General features: G+C 38.9%; 1 protein-coding gene across 4 annotated transcripts in view; it reads left to right on the forward strand.

The window, feature by feature from the left end:
• The window catches only part of CCNY (cyclin Y), a 123,132-nt gene that overhangs the window by 85,778 nt on the left and 15,186 nt on the right, over nt 1-22,168 (forward strand). For all 4 annotated transcript variants that reach the window (XM_032685705.1, XM_032685714.1, XM_032685717.1 and 1 more), the window contains 4 exons: nt 4,600-4,700; nt 7,874-7,909; nt 11,722-11,779; nt 11,884-12,003. In XM_032685705.1, the coding sequence (XP_032541596.1) occupies nt 4,600-4,700; nt 7,874-7,909; nt 11,722-11,779; nt 11,884-12,003 (315 nt within the window). The remainder of the gene's footprint in view (nt 1-4,599; nt 4,701-7,873; nt 7,910-11,721; nt 11,780-11,883; nt 12,004-22,168) is intronic.

The following is a 22,168-nucleotide window of genomic DNA, read 5'->3' on the forward strand; positions in this document are numbered from 1 at the left end:
CAGGGTGCAGAGAGCCACAACCCTCCTAGTACTGCTAAAGAGGACAGAGCTGGCCAGTACCCTTTCTGGTCAATTCTGAGTGTGGGTTTTGGTCAGTATGCACCCCTTTGTTAGATGTTTCTACCCAACCTCCCCAAAATGACTATTTTAACAAAAGAAGTAGTAACGTTTCCACTTTCCCCACAAATTTAGATTTAATTTCTGAGTGTATTTTGTGTATTCCCCTTGTGAATTAGGAATTTGCTGTGATTCCTTTCACAGCAGATACATAGAAGCAGTTCTGCAGAACTTGTGTGATTTTGATGGCAAACTAAGCCATTTGATTCCTTGTTTTTTATGTAAATTTCAAGTATACCCTATTCTTCAAACATCTTAAAACAACTGGGATTTGGAAAATCGGTAAGTTTCAGCATGAAGCTGGAAGAAAAATAAAGCAGTGATATTTGCTTAGTACTAGCTATATGAGGGGGAAAAATTACAAGTTTTGGAATCTAGAAACACCTGGCTTTAAATGGGAATACATTGTCTTGATTTCTTAAGGCTTTTTCTGTAACTTTTTCTATTATACATCCTTTCCTGTTATGAAAGTAATTCCAAAAAATACCCATTATTTTTATTGGCCTATAATATCAGCACTTCTTAGTGAATGTCTTTGGTTGAAATTAGAAAAGTAGCAACTGCTTCTGGAATAAAGAGCTACAAATCCTCTCCAGCAAAAGAAATCACCAATGATAGAAAATTGGTCCAGAATTCATCTCAAGAGGTTGTTTGGTCTGGTTTCTTGTCTAAGAGCAGAAGCCTGTAGCTAAACTATTCCTGGCATATATTTGTTTTACCTTTTCTTTACAACTTTCAGTGAGGGAGATTTTATCACTGCTCAAGTCATTCAAGCTTTCCCTGCTATTAGAAAAAGGTGATGGTTTGGGATTTTTCTTGCCATTGCCTCCTCTCACACTTTCATGTCCAGTCTTAATTTTCTGTAGTTTAATATAAGCCTGCTCTGTGTTATCCCATCCATAATGGTCATGGAGAACAGTGTTCTCTTCTTTGAAACTCCCTTGAGTTGAGTGACTGAAGACCATTATTGTTGCTTTATTCCTGGAGAAAACCTCTCCAGTCTGCTAGCTTTCCCTTCTAAATCAGGTTTTTCCAATCTCTGATTAATCTTTCTTCTCTGTCCTCCTGACTCTCTGAAATCAATTCATCTTTCTTGAAATACAGTGTTCAAAACTGCGCATAAAATTCCAGCTGAGCAGAGTGGACATGCACACTACCCCGTTGTATACATGGTAACTATAAATATTAAAATATGTTTTCCTTTTGTTTAGAAAAGTGTCCTCTGAAAATTAATGCCAGCTGCAAATTCAATAAAAAAACCTGGATACTGTTATCAAAGTTCGTACTTAATATTTTTCATTGAGTAGACCAAACCTCTGTGGAATGTCCCTTGCTTCAGCCTTCCAGTTTGAAAGCAAACCCTGGGTAACCAGGGTGTAATTTTCTGAGTAGTTTTTACCTGCCATGTTTTCCTTGGCTTGCTCTTTGGGAATTTATGGGCAATGAAGGTGGAAGTCTTGCTGAAGTTGTTAGACATAACATCTATGGAATCTCAGCTTGAGTACAAAAATAGTACTACTGCAACTTAACGTATGCATAAAGTGAATCCTTCTTCATAATCAATGAGGTGCTTTTGATTTGTGAATATTTGTAATAGCAGAGATTTTCAAGGCTCCACATGTGTCCTATGCTTCTGTTTGCATATGAAGATTTACAAAAGGAGCTATACCAGTTGTTTCTTTTTCCCATGTCAGCCTTATGGTGGGATAGAACCTGAGAAGAATCCCATTAATGTTAGAGGGTTTGCTACTTTCTTCAAAGGCTCTACAGTCTCAGCTCTGCTGATTTTTCTCAGTTAGAGCCTCTTTGATTGTCTAAATGGAAGATTTTTGTGATCAGACATGATGGATTTGAAATGCAAAGGCATTAAGCTCCTGTACAGTTTTGTCTGTGGACTTATCCCATTGAAGTGGACACAGAAGGGAGTTTGTCTGTAGGATAGTGCTGAATACTGTGGTGATGCTTAGACACCTCTTTTGTTTGTTGCAAGGATGGAGAAGGTTCTTGAGCAGCATTTTTGTGAAGGTTGAAGAAAGCCTATTTGACTGAACTGTGAGACCTCAGATGTCTCTCAGCTTAGTCAGGCTAGAATATGGAACTGAGGGTGCTTTCCAATAATTTGGAAAAGGTGGAAAATCTGTTACCTGGTGCACCAAATGACTGCAGTTGGACATCAGAGTAGAAGCTGGGAATGTTGAGCTATTGATACATTAGTTATTTGTATGGCACAAATGTGTGTATACCCAGGAGAGCAACTTTACATTTGGCACCATTCTTCAGGCTGGGAGAGGTGCTCCTTCCTGCCAACTTGGTACAAACAGAAAGTGAGGCATGAGAGGCCACTTATTTTCCTGAAGTGTGAAAAGTTCTAAGCCTAATGAAGTGTGATGTGGGCTGAAAATCCACAAAGAGTTTTGTTTCAGAAATAAGGTGTATGGCTCTAATTTGACGTGTGTCAAATGTTAGAGTGCTGTTTACATAAGAAAATTAAAATCTAATAGTGGTGTTGCTACAGAGTTTTCTGTCTTTCACTTATACTTCCCTTGAATGAATCCAGTCCATTTATCTTAAATTTTATTTAAAGCTTCAAAACATGTTGACACTTAAAATGCAGAATGAAAACTTTCCATATACTTTTTTTTTTTTAATAATAGTGCTGGGTGTCTGTACTCTCCCTTTTTTTTTCCAACCACTAGACAGTCTCATTTTCACCTGGTTTTAAGTGGCTTTGCCTTTATCATGCCTGTGGAAGGTACTCAACAGATGAATCCAGAAATTTGAACTAAACTGTGGTAAAATAAAAACTATAAAGCACCAGTGCCCTAGTAATTCTGTCTGTATGCATCATGCTAGATAATACATTTTATGTCATTAATATTTCTGGTGCTTCTAAATTTTCTCTTGGTTGCCTTGCTTAACATATAATAGGTTGGAAGGTAGATAGATTGTCAGCTTCCAATTTTTGCAAAGTATCTTTCCAAGTTCCTGGAGAAATTTTGAAAGGGGATGATTTTAATTTTCTTGGTAAACTTTTTACCTTCCAAAAAATCCAGTTTAACCTACATTTTATTTGTCCCATGAGGGACTTTGATAGGATTTGTTGGTGAGCTTTCAGATAATTTGAACGTAATGTTTCTACTATTGTGACGGTTTCAGATAATGATTTTTTTCAATTAATAGAAGACTTTGTATGGTTTTTTACTCATACCTGGGAAATATAAAAAGATGAATTAGATGCATGTAGGTTTTACCAGGAGCCTGTCTCTCTGTGTAATGAGTGTGGTTAAGAAGTCTGCTGCCTATGGAAAATGGAAAGTTAGTGAGATGGTGCATGCTGGCACTTGTAGTAATATCTGTTTTGGGAATTGGGCAGGGGAAGATGTACTGAGGTAGGACACATAGTGTTGTATCCTAGATACCCAATTGCTCCGGGCTAGTAAATGCCTGTGAGTTCCACTGATGGTATTGACATTGGTCTCTCCACTGAAACACTGGAAACAACATTAATTGTAAGACAAAATTTCTATGCTGATGTGCCAACTGAATTTTAAACCTCTTCTGTTGCAAGTTAACTGTGTAATTTGACTGGTCTTGACATTCCTGACATAGATTCTTGGTCAAGTTACTCACTAGTATAGATGGAATAAGCAAGGATAAAATCAAAAATTGTGATAAGTATTAGCTGATGTGATGAAACTGTTCTCGTTAGACTGGTGGAGTGCAGGCTGCTCTAAACAGGTGATGGAGAAGCCCTTTCAGCAAAAAAATCTTCAGCAATATGTAGTGTTGTCAGATGCCAGGTTTTTTTTGATTGAGTTTTCCAATGTTTCCTAAGGTAGTACAGAAAAAGGATTTGAAAATAATATATTTGAAAAAAATATATTGAAAGCCTTTTCTGTTAAGAGATAAGTTTCTTTTTTTATTTGTGTATTTTATACACTTTCTTTTATATCCTTCAATCAGGTTCTTTCCTTTCTGATAACAGTCTGTTATCGATGAGTTATTTTTTCTGAACTTTCCCTAGGACTTGTTTGTTTGGGGGTTTGAAATTTATTTTTTTCTCGAAGCATGGTTTTATATCTGTTGCTAAATCAGTGTTCGTTACTAACACGATTTCTTTTCCACTCTTCCACTTACTCTTTTGGAATGAGGACAGAAACATAGGTCTTGTTCATCTTTGCTTTCCAAGTGTATGTATGTATTTGAGTAATTCTGCACAAAAAGTTTTGCATGGTTTTGGGGAAGGAGGGACGGAGGGGAGTTTGGGACTTGAAAGCATCAGTCAAGTCTCAGGCAGGAATTGTTGTGACTTTTGCAATGGTAATTATTTCTGAACTTTCTGAACTGCTTCAAAACGCGATCACATTACTGTGTGCGTCATTGCGAGAGACAGAAATTTGTCTTTTTTTAATTCTTACATCTCCCCACAAAAATGCTTTCGTATTACATAATTGCCATTGTTCTTTTGCATGTTTTTCATAGCATCCTCCTGGGCAGTTGAGAAGGAAGTACAGTTCCTGCTCCACTATTTTCCTGGATGACAGCACAGTCAGTCAACCAAACCTCAAGTATACCATCAAATGGTGGGTTTTACAATTTATTTGATTTTGCTAGAACAAAATATTTATGTATTTATATATTTATGTATACATATTTCTGAACCATTACTAAGCAAGCTTCCAAGTTTTTAGTTTTTGAAGTAGTAAATTTATTTAATCAGTCATGCTCGAGTTAGTGAATAGTATGAGCAATGGATATTACTCATAGGGTAGGTCAGAAAGCAGCAGTTAAGGATCTCATATTTCAGCGGCTGAAATCCTCGTGCTTCAGCATTCAATGCTTTGGAGGAGTCCTAAAAACTTTGGTGTGCTTGTTTATTCAGAATTTTGGAATTATATGAAATTGAAGAGTTTTCATGAGAAAATACTCATTTGCTTAGCTTCTCTTTCAGTTTTCTGTTTTAAATGGAAACTAATTGCCTCTGGATTCCTTTCCTTATTAAATACTAGGGCACTGGACATTTATTACGCAGCAGTGGAGAGCTTTCTATGTGGTGTACACATGGGCTTACCCTTAGGTAATGTCTCAGATGAGCATTTCAGGTTTCACTGGTGCCTTTTTACATTTGCAGAGAAATTAAATTGATGTTTGTGGAGTATTGTTCTTTACATTTTGTACAGTAAGGGGAAAAAAGAGAGACCAAATTCTCAGGCATTTTGTGCTGTTTGTTCATAGTTGCTGATAGCCTTGCTTGACTTGTCTGTGGGCTGGTTACCTTGGTGTACTCAAGTGCAAAAATTTATCAAGTCAATATTTGTGCTGCAAAGATATGACAGACAAATATATTCAGACTAACACATGCAAAGGAGTTTGTAATGTTGGTGGTCACTAAGACAGCTCTTAATTTTTCTGTGTAAGGAAAAAGGAGGGGAAAGGAGAAGAGCTTTGCAGTCAAGTTGACTGATTCTTCATCAGCTATTCTTGCCTGAAATATAGTCTGGCTTTTTGTCAAGCTTCTGTAATTATTAACTTAAAAATAGTCCTGATGAATGCTGGAAAATGGTTTTTCATTTTTGGGGTGTTGTTTTTTTGGTGTGATTTTTTTTTTTTTTTTTCATCCTGGAATCTCATACTCTTCTGTTCTAAAACCCTTTGTGTGCACATTTTTGTAAGGGCAGCTTTTTGCATGGGTTTTGGGATCCTTTTTGCATCAGAACTGAGGCTGCTTGTGGGAAAAAGAGGTGGTTTCAGCTGGCTGCACAGCCAAGAAGCATTTTCAGGGAGTCCCCAAGGGGTCTGAAGGCTTGAAAAGGGGTTACATGGGGTGAAAAACTGGCCTCTGGCCCAGAAGGCCTCTGGCTCTCCTATCTGGCTGCACATTTAACAGGATGAAGGCTGGGGAGATTGTTGGATTATTGCTTTTGTAGTACAACTTCATTTCTTGCCCCAATCCTGGCAGTCTCTGCAGGTAAAGGACTATTGCATTTAGGTAAATCTGTGAGGGAGGTATTTTGCCCACCTCATTTATTTCTTCCGGATCATGTATCTCTATTAGTGTCTGTACTGTAGATCTACAGTATCGAAGGGATAGGGTGATGGAAAGCTCCATAAGCATTTTTCTTGCACACTGAGTGTCAGCTGAACCAGCATATGAAAAGTAAAATGAAACTTGGATGAAGTAATCTGTTACAGCTCTGAAGGACTTTCAGATTCTGATAGATTTCTAAATACTAAATATTTTCTAAACATTTGACATTTTGTTACAAAGGCAACCATATGGTCACCAATGAGAGCTTTACCCATAGATTCTTGCATCTGCTTTCATAAAGTGAATTGGAGCTGCAAGTGTGTTCCTAGGGGCATAATTTAAAAATTAGATTTTAGGACTGATTCACTTTGGGAATAGCTTTCAGTCAAATTAAATTCATTCATAAATGTGGGGTTTTCTTGTGTTCAGTAATAACTGTGTCCTTTAAATGTTCATGGTACTCAGTATTTCTTAATTCCTTAAATATGTATCTATAGAAAAAAAGTCAAATTTAAAAGGTATTTATGGTCTAAAATGCAGCCAGGTAAAAGCTCATACAAGTTTAGTGAAATATATTTACTGTCAACTGAGAAAAATATTTTCCCCTATGTGGCTGTTCAAAATAAACCCCCAACCAAACCTAAAATAATTTAAAATTCTACTAATGAGGTAGCTCAAACATAGTTTTCCTAACATGCATTATCTCAGTTTTCATGTAAAAATTGTGGAATAAAATTACTCTTAAATGAAATTGCTCTCAATAAAATTGACTCTTTTAAATTGCCTTTTATGGAAAAGAAAAGGGGGGAATTTTGCATCAGTCTAAAACATGAGCATCTTGCAATGAATCACTGACACAACAAATTGTCAGCAAATAGAACTGGTGAACTCCCTGCTCCATCCTCTTTCCCCTTTAGCTCTGACTGTGTTTAATGCTGATGGAGTAAGTAGGGAGGGTGCTGGCTTGGCTTTGTCTTTCAGTAAAGCCATATTGAGAGTAAAGCATGAGTCGTGACTTGGAAACTGGAGGATAACCATGAGAATCCATGCCTTAATTTCCTTCCATCTCAAATGTGAATGAGATCAGTTAGTTGTGTATGTAACCAAAATCTTAACTTTCTGTGCATATAAGGACACTTCTTGTCCTTGTGCAGAAGATAAACAGAGATGCTTTGGTGTGTGGTTGAGAACATGAGAAATGCATAATGCACTAAGTTATTCAGGGAGTCGGCTTTCCTGAGTTAAAATAAGTAACTTGATGCCATAAAACTGCAGGAACCTATTATTTGAGTCTGCTATGTGAATAAGTACATAGAAAGACAGACAAAAGTTAATGAATTTAAATATAAAATCATAAGCCAATGATGATTCAACATTTCACGTTAGCCTGTGATGCTTTATCTTCAACCTTGGAAGCCAGTCGGAGTTTTATCATTAACGTAGTGGAGTAGGGAAGGTACGTGCAACTTGATATGTGGAATATGAGTATTTTTGTAAGGTACTTAATTACCAGTAAAAAGGATGCATGCACTTGAAGTGTGCTGAACAAATACTATAAAATTGTCTGTTTACAGCAGTTTTCCTCATATCTAACAGTGAACAAAAGAAAACAGACTTTTGAGCGTACTGTTTGTCATGTGTTGTGCTAGGTTTTAAATTTACATGTTAATATGACTGATAATATCATTTGACAGTCCTGAGATATTAACTCTGTATTTTTCTTTACAGCGTAGCTCTTGCAATATATTACCACATCAAAAACAGGTATGTGAATAATGGAATCTTGTACCAAAAATATCTTTTATCGTAACAAATGGACTGCCCAAGCCCTAAAAATCCATGGGTTTTTTTCTTTCAAAATATTTTGGGGTAGTAGTTTCCTTGATTCCCATGCTAGAAATAAGAAACATATGTATTTTATTTATATGTATTATTTTACAGAGGAAAATTAAAATTGGAGGATTAAGTACCATGAAGATCTGGAAGTATAGTTCAGCATTGAAAAACTTTGACGATTCAGTGTTTGATTTTATGTGCATTGGGCACTTGTGCATTATTGCTATAAGTTGCAATTATATATAGAAAAATCTGAATAGTGTCTTTCAGTTTTATATTTTTAGCTACACCTTTGTAAAGTTAACTGTGCATATCAGTGACCAGTTAGTTAATGGATTTTGAAAGAAAAACCATGAATTATAAAGTAAGGGAGACATTGTGAATGGATGTAATTCAAGAGTCCTCAGAAACAGAGCAGGTTCTGGCTTATCTCTTCTGGTGTAGTATGTTTTAGATCTCAGCTCAGTCAAGTTGATTGAAATTGAATAGAAAAATGGTCCTCTAAAAAGTAACTTGGCACATAAATGAGCTTTCTTCATGTTGAATTGTGCTTTTGTATCTTAAATTCCCTGTCCTCATGGTATGTCACAGTATCCTAAAATAATATTTCCTGACATTTCTAAGGAGAGATTGTATAAATACTTTAAGTGACTTTTGTGTGCATGGCTTTTCAATTGGCCTTTTCAGAGAACTTGGCTTAGATCTTGATCTAACAAGCCACTTAGGCGTTTTTCCTTGTGGACTATAAGAAGTCCAACTAGAACAAAAGGAGTTACTCATGAGTTTAAAGTTCAGCTGGTACGTCATTCGGGACCATGTTTCAGGTCACTGGAACCCATCACACTTATTAAAACAAGGCTGACATCTCAAGAGAAATCTTTAAAAGTGCACAAGGGCAGAAAGGCTTAGGGCTTGATTCCCGCTGAAAGCTCTTAGAAGGCTTTCCAAGACATCAGTGGGCCTTGGACTGAAACATGGCAATATACAAAGCAAAAGTTGGAGTGAAATCTTCTCTCAAACTTTTAATCTCATTTCCCAGGAAATGAGGCATGAGTGGTCATGTTTGGATTACTTGTTTATCCATCTGTGGTTCCTTTTCCACCTTTTCTCCATGGTCTCTGGATTAGTTTGGTTAACTACTCCATTTCTGCTATGCTCAACTAAATAACAGAGATCTCAAAGATAATCAGATTCCAGAGTTTTGTAGAAATAAGTTATTAAGTGCTTTGTTAAAGTATCATGCCATCAGAGTGAAAGGCTCGGGAGAATGGGGCACATTTGGAGATACAAGGGGTGAGAAACCTCAGTAAGAGCTCACGGATGAGCAGGAAGAATCCAGAGCCACAGAACATCAGTGTCATCTCATGCCAATTGCCATGGAGCTGATTTCTGCCTGCAGTAAAATATGCCCATTTGTGGGCTTGCAGAACTTGATGCAAATTTGACCTACAACTACTAGACAGAGAGACCAAACCTTTATAAAATAAAGAGCCTCATGTCAGCACCTTGAAAACAAATGCCTCCTGAATGTTACCTTCTTGGGAAAGTTGCTTTCTGTCCTTTCACTTGTGGGGTGGAGAGGTGATTTATTCAGGAAACTGGTCACTGCTGCTTCCTCCAGAATGTGCCTGGGGTGGGGAGGTGCCTTGCACACACTTGAGACAGGCGGTCTTGGCAGTGATGCTGGAGCAGGACGCGTGTGTCAATTAGCAACTCTGAAATGAAGGATGTGGAATGACTGCTCTGTCTTTGGTTGTCTCTGATTTAGGAATGGAGGGACAACGTGATAACAGCACTCAGTTGTACTTGCTGCTGAAACAGCAAGAGCAAAACATATGTTCTGTTTCCTGCTATTATAGGCGAAAAGGAAGTTGTTGACGTATGTGGTAGATTGGGGGGGGTGGGGAGTATGTAACTCTTACAGACTCAAGGTTGATTTTGACAGATGACGAGTCAAGCATCTGCTCTGCCAGAGAAGAATTCTTTTCAGACAGTATTTAGTTGTTCCTTTTCTTCTGCACAGGAGGCTTAAAATAAGCTACTTCCTAATATTTTAAACTCTCACCAATGTCAGGGTTTTTTTGAGAAACTATATGTGAAATGTAATATTTCTTCATATTTTTCCCACATTTCATTTGATTGTAACATTCTGGTTATCATTCCTTCTTTCCCCAGTGCCTCCCTATCATAGTTATACTGATCAGTTTTCTGCAGCTTTTTTTGTGCTTAGCTATTCAACAAGTGGTAAAAAAACTACACTCATCTTGTTTTTAATGGAATGCATAAGTCTGGGTGAATTTTCTGAATAAAGAAACAAAATAAAATAAACTCCATCAAATTTAACCATGAAGAACGCTTAGATCAGTCAGTAGATGGTCCAGTTTTGAAAGAGGACAGTATGAATTGTAGTGAAGCTGAAAATATCTCAACTTTTATTTTAATAGATTTTTAAGGGCAATCAAATATGCCTTCATAGCTGCATGCAGCAGCTATCCTAAAACTAGGATATTATTTCTTTCTCTCTTCTCATTATCAAGGGCCATAGTTTACTGTAGCACATCAGTGATTCCAAGAAGACTACTTTTGCATTAAGATACTTCCTTTTTTATGTAGGGGTATAAGAGTGGTAAAAGAGTGTGGCCTAAAATCCTGGCTGATCAGGAATTTTCTAGTAATTATCCCAGTCTGTGGTGGGGTTTTGTTTGTTTGTTTCAGTTTAGGTACTCTTTTTTTTAAATGTTTATTTCCAGCATTAGCTTACTTTTTAGCAGGAAAAAAAACCACCTTCGGATATTGAGGTTTAAATGTTAGCTGCTAATACATACATTTTGCAGACATGAAGCCACTGTAAAACTTGTGGTTTGCATGCTCTGAGAGACACGTGCTGCTGAGTAAAGGTAGAAGACATATTCAGTGGTTTCTCTCTTAAGAACTCTATGATCAGAGTACGAGAGATGCTAAAAATAAAGATGGGATTGTAATAAGTAGGTCACATGGATGCATCTGTCCGGAAAGTGCCAGTTCTAACTGGTACTTACACCACTTGCTTTTGTGATTGTTAGTGTTCCTACCAAAATTACACACAGCAAATACCTTATATTGCATCCTGGATGTTAGACCTGTGAAGTTGTGTCAACTTGCACGCTGATATTGAACTACAGGGATTTGAGAGAGAAAAATAGCTAAGAAAACCAATGAAGAGGAATATTATTTTGTCTGAATGTTTTGTATATGCTCCTTTTTGCTGTCAGAAATTATTAGTACAATAGGGTTTTCCAAAAAAGTAAAAAGTGAAGTATGTATGTATTAACTAAAGGATTACTCTAAAAATAGCATTGCATATTGGTAAGCATTCACAATGTTGACAATAAAGGAGGAGGAGGAGTTAAGAGATTGCAAGGGTGGAGACTATGAAGTTAAAAAAAGGAGAGTAAGCTGGGATAATTTTATCACAAGTTTGTAGTAGTACTTCTTAATCCTCCCAGTAAAGACCACAGAAGTTTTGTATCGTGGGCATTGAAAGCTGATTATTGTAGTGTACTTCGTAATAGGAATTTCATATTACACAGAAACCTTATGGCAGAATATGTCCAACTTGTATTTGAAAATCACATTTCGTCAGTGTTTCTAAGCACCCCGCAGCATGGGGAGTGTTGGAGTTTTAACAATACATATGTCTATGAGGGCTGTGTGCTATTGTGTTCAGATAATGACACTGCTTTGGTTTTAATACTTTTTAGGGACACAGACGGAAGAATGCTCTTAGATATTTTTGATGAAAACCTTCATCCCCTTTCGGTAAGTTCTCCTGCCTCTCCTTCTCTTTCATGTGAACTGTCTTTCTTTTTTTCTGTCTGCTTCATTTTGTTTCAGTCACCTATTTGGAAGTATTTCTTCCTTAGAAATCCGAAGTGCCACCAGACTATGACAAACATGACCCGGAGCAGAAACAGATTTACCGCTTTGTTCGGACGTTGTTCAGTGCTGCTCAACTGACTGCTGAATGTGCCATTGTCACCCTGGTGAGTGTCTGAGAGATGACATCAGCCATCTGACAGACCCAGTTTTGTTCTCAAAGCCCGGGTTTGTATGATTTAATAGATCTAGGTGCTGCCAGGGAATTTTTTCTCACCATGGAAACCAAGGAGATTTCTTGATGGGAAGAGATAATACAGTTCGTTTTTCTTGGGGAGAGTAAGTAATGGAAGAAGAGATTGGGTAGCATGTGACACAAAACCCAGGGTGCCCTACCAGAGTGATAATGTTCCAGGCCACTAAGGTGACTCCTAGAAAATGCAGGTGGCATAGTTGGTCAGAACAGGAGGGAATGTTAAAAGCAGAAAGGCTTCAACTTTTGGGAGTTTTGCTGTGTGTCATTGGAGCTCTCAGCAGAGACTTGGGAACAGCTGTAGGTAGTTTGATAGCACTAATAAGAATTGATAGGCACATGAAGGATTCAGTGAGTGACTGGGGCATGTTGGTGATGGCTCTTTTTTTTTACTTCCACTATACTTGTCATGGGATCAACAATTGTACTCAAGTCTGAAGTTTAGCTTCTTAAAAATAGCACAACACAAAAGAAGGTTCAAATTTTCAGCTGGTGTGGATCAGCATAGCAATGTGGATTGAAGGAGCTAAAATGATCTCCACCAGCTGGGAATTTCTTAATTTTCTTGAAATTTTTATCCTGTCAACTCTGACAAGTGTCTTCAGCTTTCAGGCACAATTTTGGCCATGTTCTTGACTTAGAGACTTTAAAATAACAAAATGGTTTTTTACCACTACAACATGTGGTTTCATAACAGCTTTTTTATGCATTTTAGATGGAAGAAGGGGAAATAGGAGAAGGTGGATTTTGAAGCCCAGGCCTTCTCATTTCCTCTGTTAATCTATTTCCCTTGGCTTCTAAGATTAGTTGGCAGGTTTTTCTCCTTCAGACAGTCAGAATGAATTGCACTAGCCAGTACAGAACAGGAATATGAGAGAAACAGGGCAAGAAACACCCTGCAGTGCTCCACCCTTACATTTTGTGGTATTACTCTACCTAGTTACTTGACCCAGCCATTACTTGTTTTCTGAAATGACATTTTGCCTGTCTCTTTTACATAATTGCACTAAGTGCTTGTCCTTCTTCCTTTTCTTCCTAAATGATTTCTGCTGGAGACAAGCTATGTTGTGTGAATCAGTATGTTCTTCCGTAATTTAATTAATCCACTGTCAAATTCAGTCTTGTAGTTTATCTGTTATTCAATCTTAGGTTATTTGATCAATGTGGGCACTGTGTAGTAGAACAGGAGGGGGGCTTTTTTTTCTTTTCGTAGCAATATCTTCCTTTTACTGCAATGCATGGAAAGTTTTTTGCTGCAAATCTTGTTAACCCAGGCGTAGATTTCAATATCTTTCATTTTTAACTTCTTCCTTGCCACGTCTGGTTCTTGCGCGGTTTCCTTGTAAGTAACTCTTTTGGTGTGACTTCCAGTGAAGTATAGATGTTTTTAACTCATTTGTTTTATTACAGAAGCAGTTCCCATAGTTGTTAGTGCTCGAAAACTTATGTGACTTGGGTTTTTTTACCCAGCACAGTGGTAACAGGAAAGTGTGTTATAGCCTAGTTCTCAAAGCAGCCATACAGATGTTTACAGACAGATTTGGTGCAGGTGATCGGAGTTTACTGTTCAGCTATTCTTGCCCCTGTTTTCAGGATAATAGCACCTGCCTGACCTGTCTCTCCAGAAACCTTCAAAGTTTTCAGATGGTGTTTTACAAGTATGAAATTCTGCTGCTGCTGTTCTCAATTTCCTCTGTACTTGTAGATTCCATTTCTATTTTTGTTCGTGTCATCAGGATGGGCCTCAGACACAGATTGTGTTGTTTCTGAAATATTCAAATGTAGAAATTAATCTATGAAAAAGCAATGAACCCTTCCCCCCCTCCCCACACTCCTGAAATCTTGGTAGTATTGATGCTGCTACTCATGAACCTTGCAAGTGCTTTCAATTTTGATATCCTATCTGGAGAAGAAGAGATCAGCATTCCCTGCTGGAGCTTATGTTTTGCCATAGTCTGGCCGCCCGTCGGAGAGCAATCTGATAGCTCTGTCTGCCACTTGTTCCCCCTGGGAGGGTTGCCAGAAGACAGGAAGTGTATCTGTGGGGATCACAGTACATTTTGAACAAGATGCTACAGCTTTATCTTTCTTTCACTCACACTAATTATTTTTAAACAGTCCTAAGCACCCCTTTTTACTGCCCACACTATTAATGTGGCCCAGGGTGTGTGTTTGAATGCACTCACTGTTTGTCTTGTACCTGCCATTAGCCAGGTAGAAGCAGCAGTAACAATTAGTTCTATAGCAAGTCTGTGTTCAGCACAGGAACTGAGTAAATGTGAAACTCCAGACTGCGAGATAAGCCAGTCTCCAGCAAAAACCCGGCATTGTGTTGCTTCAAGCACTTAATTAAAATATTTCAATTAAAGCCTCCACTATTACAGCAAAACCAATTTATAATTAAACAAAAAATTTAATTTTCACACAGCCTCCAGAGCTGCCAAGAGATTTCCCATACTGATAGGTAGAAAATTAAAATCTCAGGTTGAAACAATTAAGTACAAATTCACATTATTTATTTATAAAATAATACCATAAGAATAAAATCAGTTTTAAGAATCATGTTGCCAATTTAAAGCGTTGCAGATAGTGGTTTTAATCCCAGACAGTAGCTGAACTATACTCTGTGACCTGACTTCATGAGGAAAGTAATGCACGTGTGTGTCTCCCTCACCCCAGAGTATTCTCACCTTTGCCAAAGCTGAGAAATGCCTCTTTCCTCTTTACCATCTCCCTAAGTGCAGAGGTGGCAAGCTGTACTTTTGTTATTCTGCTAATTGGATGGCAAATAAAAATGTGAATAGGAGTGTACCAACAGAAAAACAGTACAGTGTTTGCATGTCAGGAGAATTAAATATTTATGCTTTGTTCTTTTGTTCTGTGAAAACAATCCTAGACCTGAACTAGACCTGAAGTGCAGAATGGTCCAGGTTTTCTGCTTTGCCTTGACATGACTTTCTGAGTTTTTTGCAAATAGGTCAGATTTAAGGTTCTTTTAATATACTTCCATGTCCGTAGTAGTTTCAGAGAGGACACATTTTGCATTTGCAAATATGCTAGGTCTGTATGCTATAGACTGATCAGATAAGTGATATGTAAATACATATAGTACCTGAGCTGAATTATTCTGTGAAGTTCAGAGGAGAATGCTTTTGAAATATGGTACAAAGTTCGTACTGTACTGAGGGGATTTGATATTGGGGAAATCTGAAATTTGAAGTATGTAAGAATAAATTCTCCTTATGCAAAATAGGGATTTAATTAATCCAACCAGATGTTCTTGAGGTCTTGTTGTAATCTTTGGTCACATTTTCAGCAAGTAGGTAAAGAGAGAGTACTTTTGAACTGTGGTATGAAAATTACTTTATTTAGGACAATTTTGTTTTCTGTGTTTAGGGGAATGGAAAAAGTTTTTTATTGATTTCCTTTTACTGGAATATTTTTACTTTTAAATGCTGATAAAATACCTTTTTAAAAATATGTATTTCAATCGACATATAAAAAAATCTACTACTTCTCTAAAAGAAAACAAAAACACAAATGAAGGGATCAGAGTCCATAGAGACACTTGATCTGTAGCAGAGGTCCTTTTTGGGTGGCCCAGTAGAACTATCAGCCCTTACATGGTGCAGGTTCCTCTGAAGACCTTGGAGTACAATGCAAAGTAATGTTTGTTGCCTGGTGTGCTGCTGTCACTCTCCATCCAGTGACCACAAGGGTTCATGGGTGGTGAGGAACGCAGAGCAATGAAGCTGGGCTCTGTCTTGTGTAAGAAACCCATGAGGAGAGTGTATATCCAATATTAGTGGTGTGTACCTTTGTCCTGGGCTTCAAGCATTCCCTGAGAGGTGACTGAAGTCCAGCACTTGGCCACACCTGGAGAAGGTCCCTCCATCTGTGGTGTCAATCCTGAGCCCCTTGGCAGCTGGACATGTGTCAGGGAACATTCTGGAGGAGGCCAAGAGGAACAAAGGCTTTGTAGCTGTGCTCCAGGCCTAATAGTTTGAGTGCATTTTATATGTATTATAGATATTTGTCTTAAAATTAACAAATTGCAGGGCAAACCTGGAGATATGTGACCTTTCTCTCAGTTCCATTAGTGTTTCCTGTAATTATCTACAATAGTACTTAGCAGTTGTTCACATTTTTTCAGAATTTTGTGACTGCTTTTGTTACTTCTTTTTGCCATTTGGCCTCAAAAATAGAAATGGGAGGAATTTGCAAGAACCACGATGATGTGATGTCCTTTTCCGCCAAATGGATGGCACCAGGCCTTTGTGGAACATTTTAAATGCCCAGCTGGGCAATTGCAAAGCACAGTTATTTCTGGAGAGTCGTGGTAGGGAACTGGCTGATTGCATAAAACAGAGCATATGGCAATTTAGTGATTGGATTAGAGCCGTGATTTGGCTATATGAGACCCACTACCAATTAGAATCTTTTCTGTATAGATATTGTTTTAATTTCAAGGCATTGTGACACACTGAAGTTTTCTCATTAAAGTGAGAGGACTGTGTATTTCTCCATGATCTGTTGGGATGGAAATATCTTTATTAGTTACTCTGTGCTCCTGCAACTTAAAATGTGGGTTACCTAGTGAGGGAGGGAATGAGGTTTTTGCAAATACAGACTCATTTGTAGATTCTCCATTATGGTAATTAAAATACCAAAAACATTGTCTCCTTTCTGTCAGTGTAAATCAAGTGAGAAATAATTAAAGCCACCAGAGTTTTATTGGTAAAATAGATATAGAATTTGACATAAAGCCATATAAAAACCACATGAGAGAAGATAGTGCTTTGCTCTTTCTGCTGCCTCAAAATTCAGAATTACTCTAGTAATGTCAGTGATGTTCTTCAGTGATTGCCCACTTAGTGTGCTGAGACTCCCTGTCAGCCTCCTTGGAGGCAACACACAACTTCTGACCTCTCCATGTGGCATCACAGGAAATTCTAGTACTGCAGACAGATATAACCACAGAATAATTTAGGTTGGAAGGGACTTCTGGGGGTCATGTGTGGTTTGACCTTTTCTTGAAGCACAGCTAGCTGGCTCAGGCTGACCTGTTGAGTTCTGTGTTTCTCTGAGGACAGAAATTTCATAACCTCCACAGAAAACCTTCTCCACTGTTTTCGGGAAGCCTAAAAAAAGAATAACGGTATTTTAGGTGCTTAGACTGCAACTCCAGTGTGGTAAGTAGGGTGTTGGAAGTTAATGTTGAAGAGCTTCAAAATGATGTAGCAAACGAGATGCAAAACTTCTATAAGAACCCCATAGGTTTTAATAAAATTTGAGTGTTTTTTGTGATTGTGAAATATTGAAGTGAAATGATTTGACACTTTCATATTGGTGTATATCCTCCTGAAGGGGAAAAAAGGAGAAAGAAACCTTCTCCAGTATTTTAACTTTTCTTTCTACTTGAATGTATTATATAATATCCAAAATCTGCTATAATGCCCTCTGAGATGGGAAACATGATATGCTGTTTCACGCTAATTAAAACTGAACTCTTCAGTGCTATCTTTAGTTTTCATTTTCTTCAAACGATTTATGTTCTGTTGATTGGGATGTTGTGTAACCAACACTCTGCCATCCAGGATCATGGAGAGCCTGACATCCTAGATAACTGGGACGACACTGGATACTGTGGTTAGTTACTATTAGATGTTATTAGTCCCGGATGGATTCATCCAACTGCAAATAATCACCCTGGGGATTAGTTCAGGCTTAGCAGTGGCCCTGCTGGAGCAGCGCTGCTGGAGCTTGGATGCTCTTGCTGATGCTTTTAGTTTGTGCCATGTTACAGTTCTGTGTTTGGATAAAAAAAAAGCCTCCCAGGACTAGTGGTTATAATGGATGGCTAAATGCCATTCTCCACCATGCCACTGCAAGTCCAGGTCCTGGGAGTCAAGATCAGAGGCATCCAAACTAGGTCAGCATGGAGTTGTTTCAGGTCTGGAAGATTTATGAGCTCAAGGTATGTGCTAAAACAAATTAATTCAGTACCTCTGGATCTGAAATGGCTTTGGAAGCCATTCAACTACATTCCTGGGCTGCTGCATCTTAATGAACCTCTCCAGAGTTCACTGAACTCAGAACCAGTTTAGGATTATCTATACCCATGGAGTGGTAATTTTAATTAGTAGAAATAAATTCTTTTTCATTCAGGTAAATGAATTCTTAACAAAGGCAAATCACCAAATTGGTTTCGCTTATGATTAAATAATAGTTTGCTGATACTCCAAGTATAAAAGTCAGTAATTGAGAAATCTTGGTGTGAGTCTGTGGGAAGAGATGGAAAATAATAATCCAGTATTGCTCTTCTGAAATCTTAACTCTGTGCAGTGTATCTTCTGACCTGTGCTCAGTTATTAAAATGTCTCCAATGAGGTGCAGCTGTTGTCCATCAAAGCTTGTTAGACTGATAGTCATGTAGAACCATGTGGTTCATTTCCAAATGCAGTAGACTAATAATGGAGGTATCAGACTCTGAGATATTGAGTTTGTAAGTAAAAATGTATTGATAGACCTATGTCCATTGGCATTTTCCCAGTCAGAATTGCATTTTCATTTCACCTAGGAATTGAATTGTGGTAAAAATGAGTTTTGAATATTTTAGTGTTGTTGATATTAACACTGGGTTGTATTTGTTCTTTGTAAGCTGGGAAAAATTCAGAACGATATATTGTTTGACTGAAGCTACTGAAAGTTTTTGCTAATGTCACATCAGTAACTTTAGTCTATATAAGTAGTCTTGTTACCATTCTGTAAAAGTTATATAAACATACAGTCATAGAAGTTAGTGGGCAATGATAAGTGTGATGAAGATGGGTCTTGGATGCTATTAAAGTGTTTGAGCAGAACTAGCTGTTGAATTAAGGCAGAATAAATCTATGTCTTTTGGGATTTCAGCTTTTGAATGTTTAATAGAGCAGTATTGAAAAGTTTGGCCACAAAAGCTTACTTCCAGGCACTGCAAAGGATGAAGTAAATTGAAGAAAAGTAACAATGCTGGAACAGCTTCAATTCGTTTTAAGCTTTAGTTCCATTTTTGGGCATGGATAGAGCTGTTAAAGGTGAGTGGAGGCAAATCATATTTTAACTTCTAGATACTAAAAGCTCATTAGTTCTAGTTCTGTAAAGGAATGCCTGCCAAAATAATCCAGAAGACAGGAGGTCCTCAGACTTCGTTAAAAAAAAAAAAAGTAAAAAAAAGTGTTTCTCACACTGTTTCTTCTGCATTTTTTTGTCTTTTGACATATAAGTAAATATTTTGTAGCATTCTGGGATGCAAGTTGTAATATTCTTTTGTACTGTGATCTTTTAAAATTTGCATTATTATATGACTTCATGGCATCTAGCTCTAAAGGAATGTAGAAAGTGTTTTGCTCTTGAAAATTAAGCAGGTGAAATTCATTACAACAGGCAAATACACTGAACCACATAGTACACTCAGAATCCCAGTCTGACACAAACCCCATATTTAAGAAAATGACCCCTGTGTTTAAGACACTATTCAATGTGTAGACATAATTGCATTACAAATGGTATTTCCACATCTCACATTTACCATTACAGGGCCAACATTTTCAGTGATTTTTTTTTTTTTTTTTAATGAGATGGAGCATGTCTGCCTGCATGTGTGGGAAGACTGGCTGGCTTTTGCCAGCAAAAGCAGGTGGTGTTCTCCCACCAGCCACGAGTTTGTTTGGGATGAGTAGCGTAGTGACTAACCACCCCACCAGCCTTCCTCTTCAAACAGGCTGAGAGCCACCTGGCCCTTCTCCAAAAGTCTGTACTGATTCAGCACATCTTTGCAGCACCAGAAGCATCCTCTTCAGTAGTGAGTGCATGGCAGACTCTGCCTGTCCTACTCTGATATCCCATCAGTGGTGCTTGGGCTGATACTACATCCCACTAGGGCCTCGTATACTGAAATGCTCTGAGATGAAAGCAGCAGTCAAGGGCTCCATTGTCAGGAATAATGAACTTTGGCACATCTGCATTGGAGACAGAGCTCACCTGGCTGTGTATATGCTGCTGTTACAAGGTTGCTCTACATCAGCAGAGTGAGAGCTCAAGTATGTACCAGCCTAAATTTCCCTGTCTGCAGTCAGTGGGTTCTCTCCAAACTAGAGCTAGAGAGAGCTAGAACAAAGACTCTGTGTGTGGCTGAGTGAGCTTGTTTGAAAGTTGAAGAAATACACTAATGTCTCAAAGATAATGCTGATGCTGTCACAAGTCCTAGATTACAGTGAATTCCCACATTAGCTGAGGACGTTGATAAACTTTTACGAAGGTTTGCTGCAAGAAGAGGTCTTAGCTTTTTCTGTCTTCTGTTACTTGAACACATGCGCTTAAAACCTAAGACTGAGTCAAGGAGGCTGCAGCAAGTGAACAAAAGAAAATGCTCTTTTAGTAATTACAAGAAAGGAGTTGAAAGTTACATTAAGTGCCTTTCTGCTGGAGAGCTATTTATCATCTTCAGTTTTATCCAAGGATGATACAGAGCCTCATTGCAGCAAACAGTATATCTGGAGTTAAGCCCAAGTTCTCACCAAGGAAGCAAGAGCAATTATTCACATCCCTCAGCATGCTATTGGAAGATGCATCAATATGAAGGTGGTGTAGGAATAGTGTCTTATCAAGCTCCTATTTAGTTTCTAAAGCTGATTTCTCAAGTATGCGCTGATGCAAAAATAGCGGCAAGTTCATGCTCCCTTTTTACTGAGGTGTAAGTTCATCTGCCATCCTGAGGGACCTTGACAGGCTTGAGATGTGAGCCTGTGCAAATACATTCAGCAAGGCCCAGTGCAAGGTCCTGCATCTGAGTCAGGGCAGTCCTAAGCACAAGGTCCTGCATCTGAGTCAGGGCAATCCTAAGCACAGATACAGTCTGGGCAGAGAATTGATGGAAAGCAGCCTTGAGGAGAAGTACTTGGGAGGTGTTGGTTGAGGAGAAGCTCAACATGACCCAGCAATGTGCACTCACAGCCCTAAAAGCTAAATGTGCCCTGGGCTGCATTAAAAGAGGTGTGAGGAAGGGCAAGGGAGGTTATTCTGCCCCCCCCGCTCTGCTCTGGTGAGACCCCACCTGGAGTGCTGCATCCAGCTCCAGAATATCCAACATAAGAAGAGCATGGATCTGCTGGAACGAGTCCAGAGAAGGGTAATGACGATGATCAGAGGGGCTGGAGCACCTCTCCTTGAGAAGACAGGCTGAGAGAGTTGGTGTTCAGCCTGGAGAACAGAAGGCTCCAGGGAGACCTTATAGCACCTCCAGTACTTACAGAGGGTTTACAGGAAAGCTGGAGAGGGACATTTTATGAGGGCTTGTAGTGATACTACAAGGGCTATAAATAGCTTTAAGCTGAAAGAGGGTAGGGGTAGAGTCGTAGAATCAGCCGCGTTGGAAGAGATCTCTGAGATCATCAAGTCCAACCCTTGATCCACTACCACCGTGGTTATCAGACCATGGCAATAAGTGCCACATCCAGTCTCATCTTAAAAACCTCCGGGGACAGAGAATCCACCACTTTCCTGGGCTGTCCATTCCAATGCCTGATTACCCTCTCTGTAAAAGAATTTCTTCCTAATATCTAACCTAAACCTCCCCTGGCAGAGCTTAAGACCATGCCCTCTTGTCTTACTGATGCTGCCTGGGAGAAGAGACCAACCCCCACCTGGCTACAACCTCCTTTCAGGGAGTTGTAGGGAGTGATGAGGTCTCCTCTGAGCCTCCTCTTCTCCGGGCTGAACAACCCCAGCTCCCTCAGCCTCTCCTCATAGGACTTGTGCTTTCACCAGCCTTGTTGCTCTTCTCTGGACCTGCTCCAGCACCTCAATGTCCTTCTTGAACTGAGGGGCCCAGAACTGGATGCAGCAGTCGAGGTGTGGCCTCACCAGTGCTGAGTACAGGGGAAGAATCACTTCCCTGGTCCTGTTGGCCACACTGTTCCTGATCCAGGCCAGGATGCCATTGGGCACCTGGGCACACTGCTGGTTCATGTTCACCTTCCTGTCAATCCAAACTCCCAGGTCCCTCTCTGCCTGGCTGCTCTCCAGCCACTCTGTCCCCA

This window comes from Chiroxiphia lanceolata, chromosome 1 (genome assembly GCF_009829145.1).
Source record: "Chiroxiphia lanceolata isolate bChiLan1 chromosome 1, bChiLan1.pri, whole genome shotgun sequence".
NCBI lineage: Eukaryota > Metazoa > Chordata > Aves > Passeriformes > Pipridae > Chiroxiphia > Chiroxiphia lanceolata.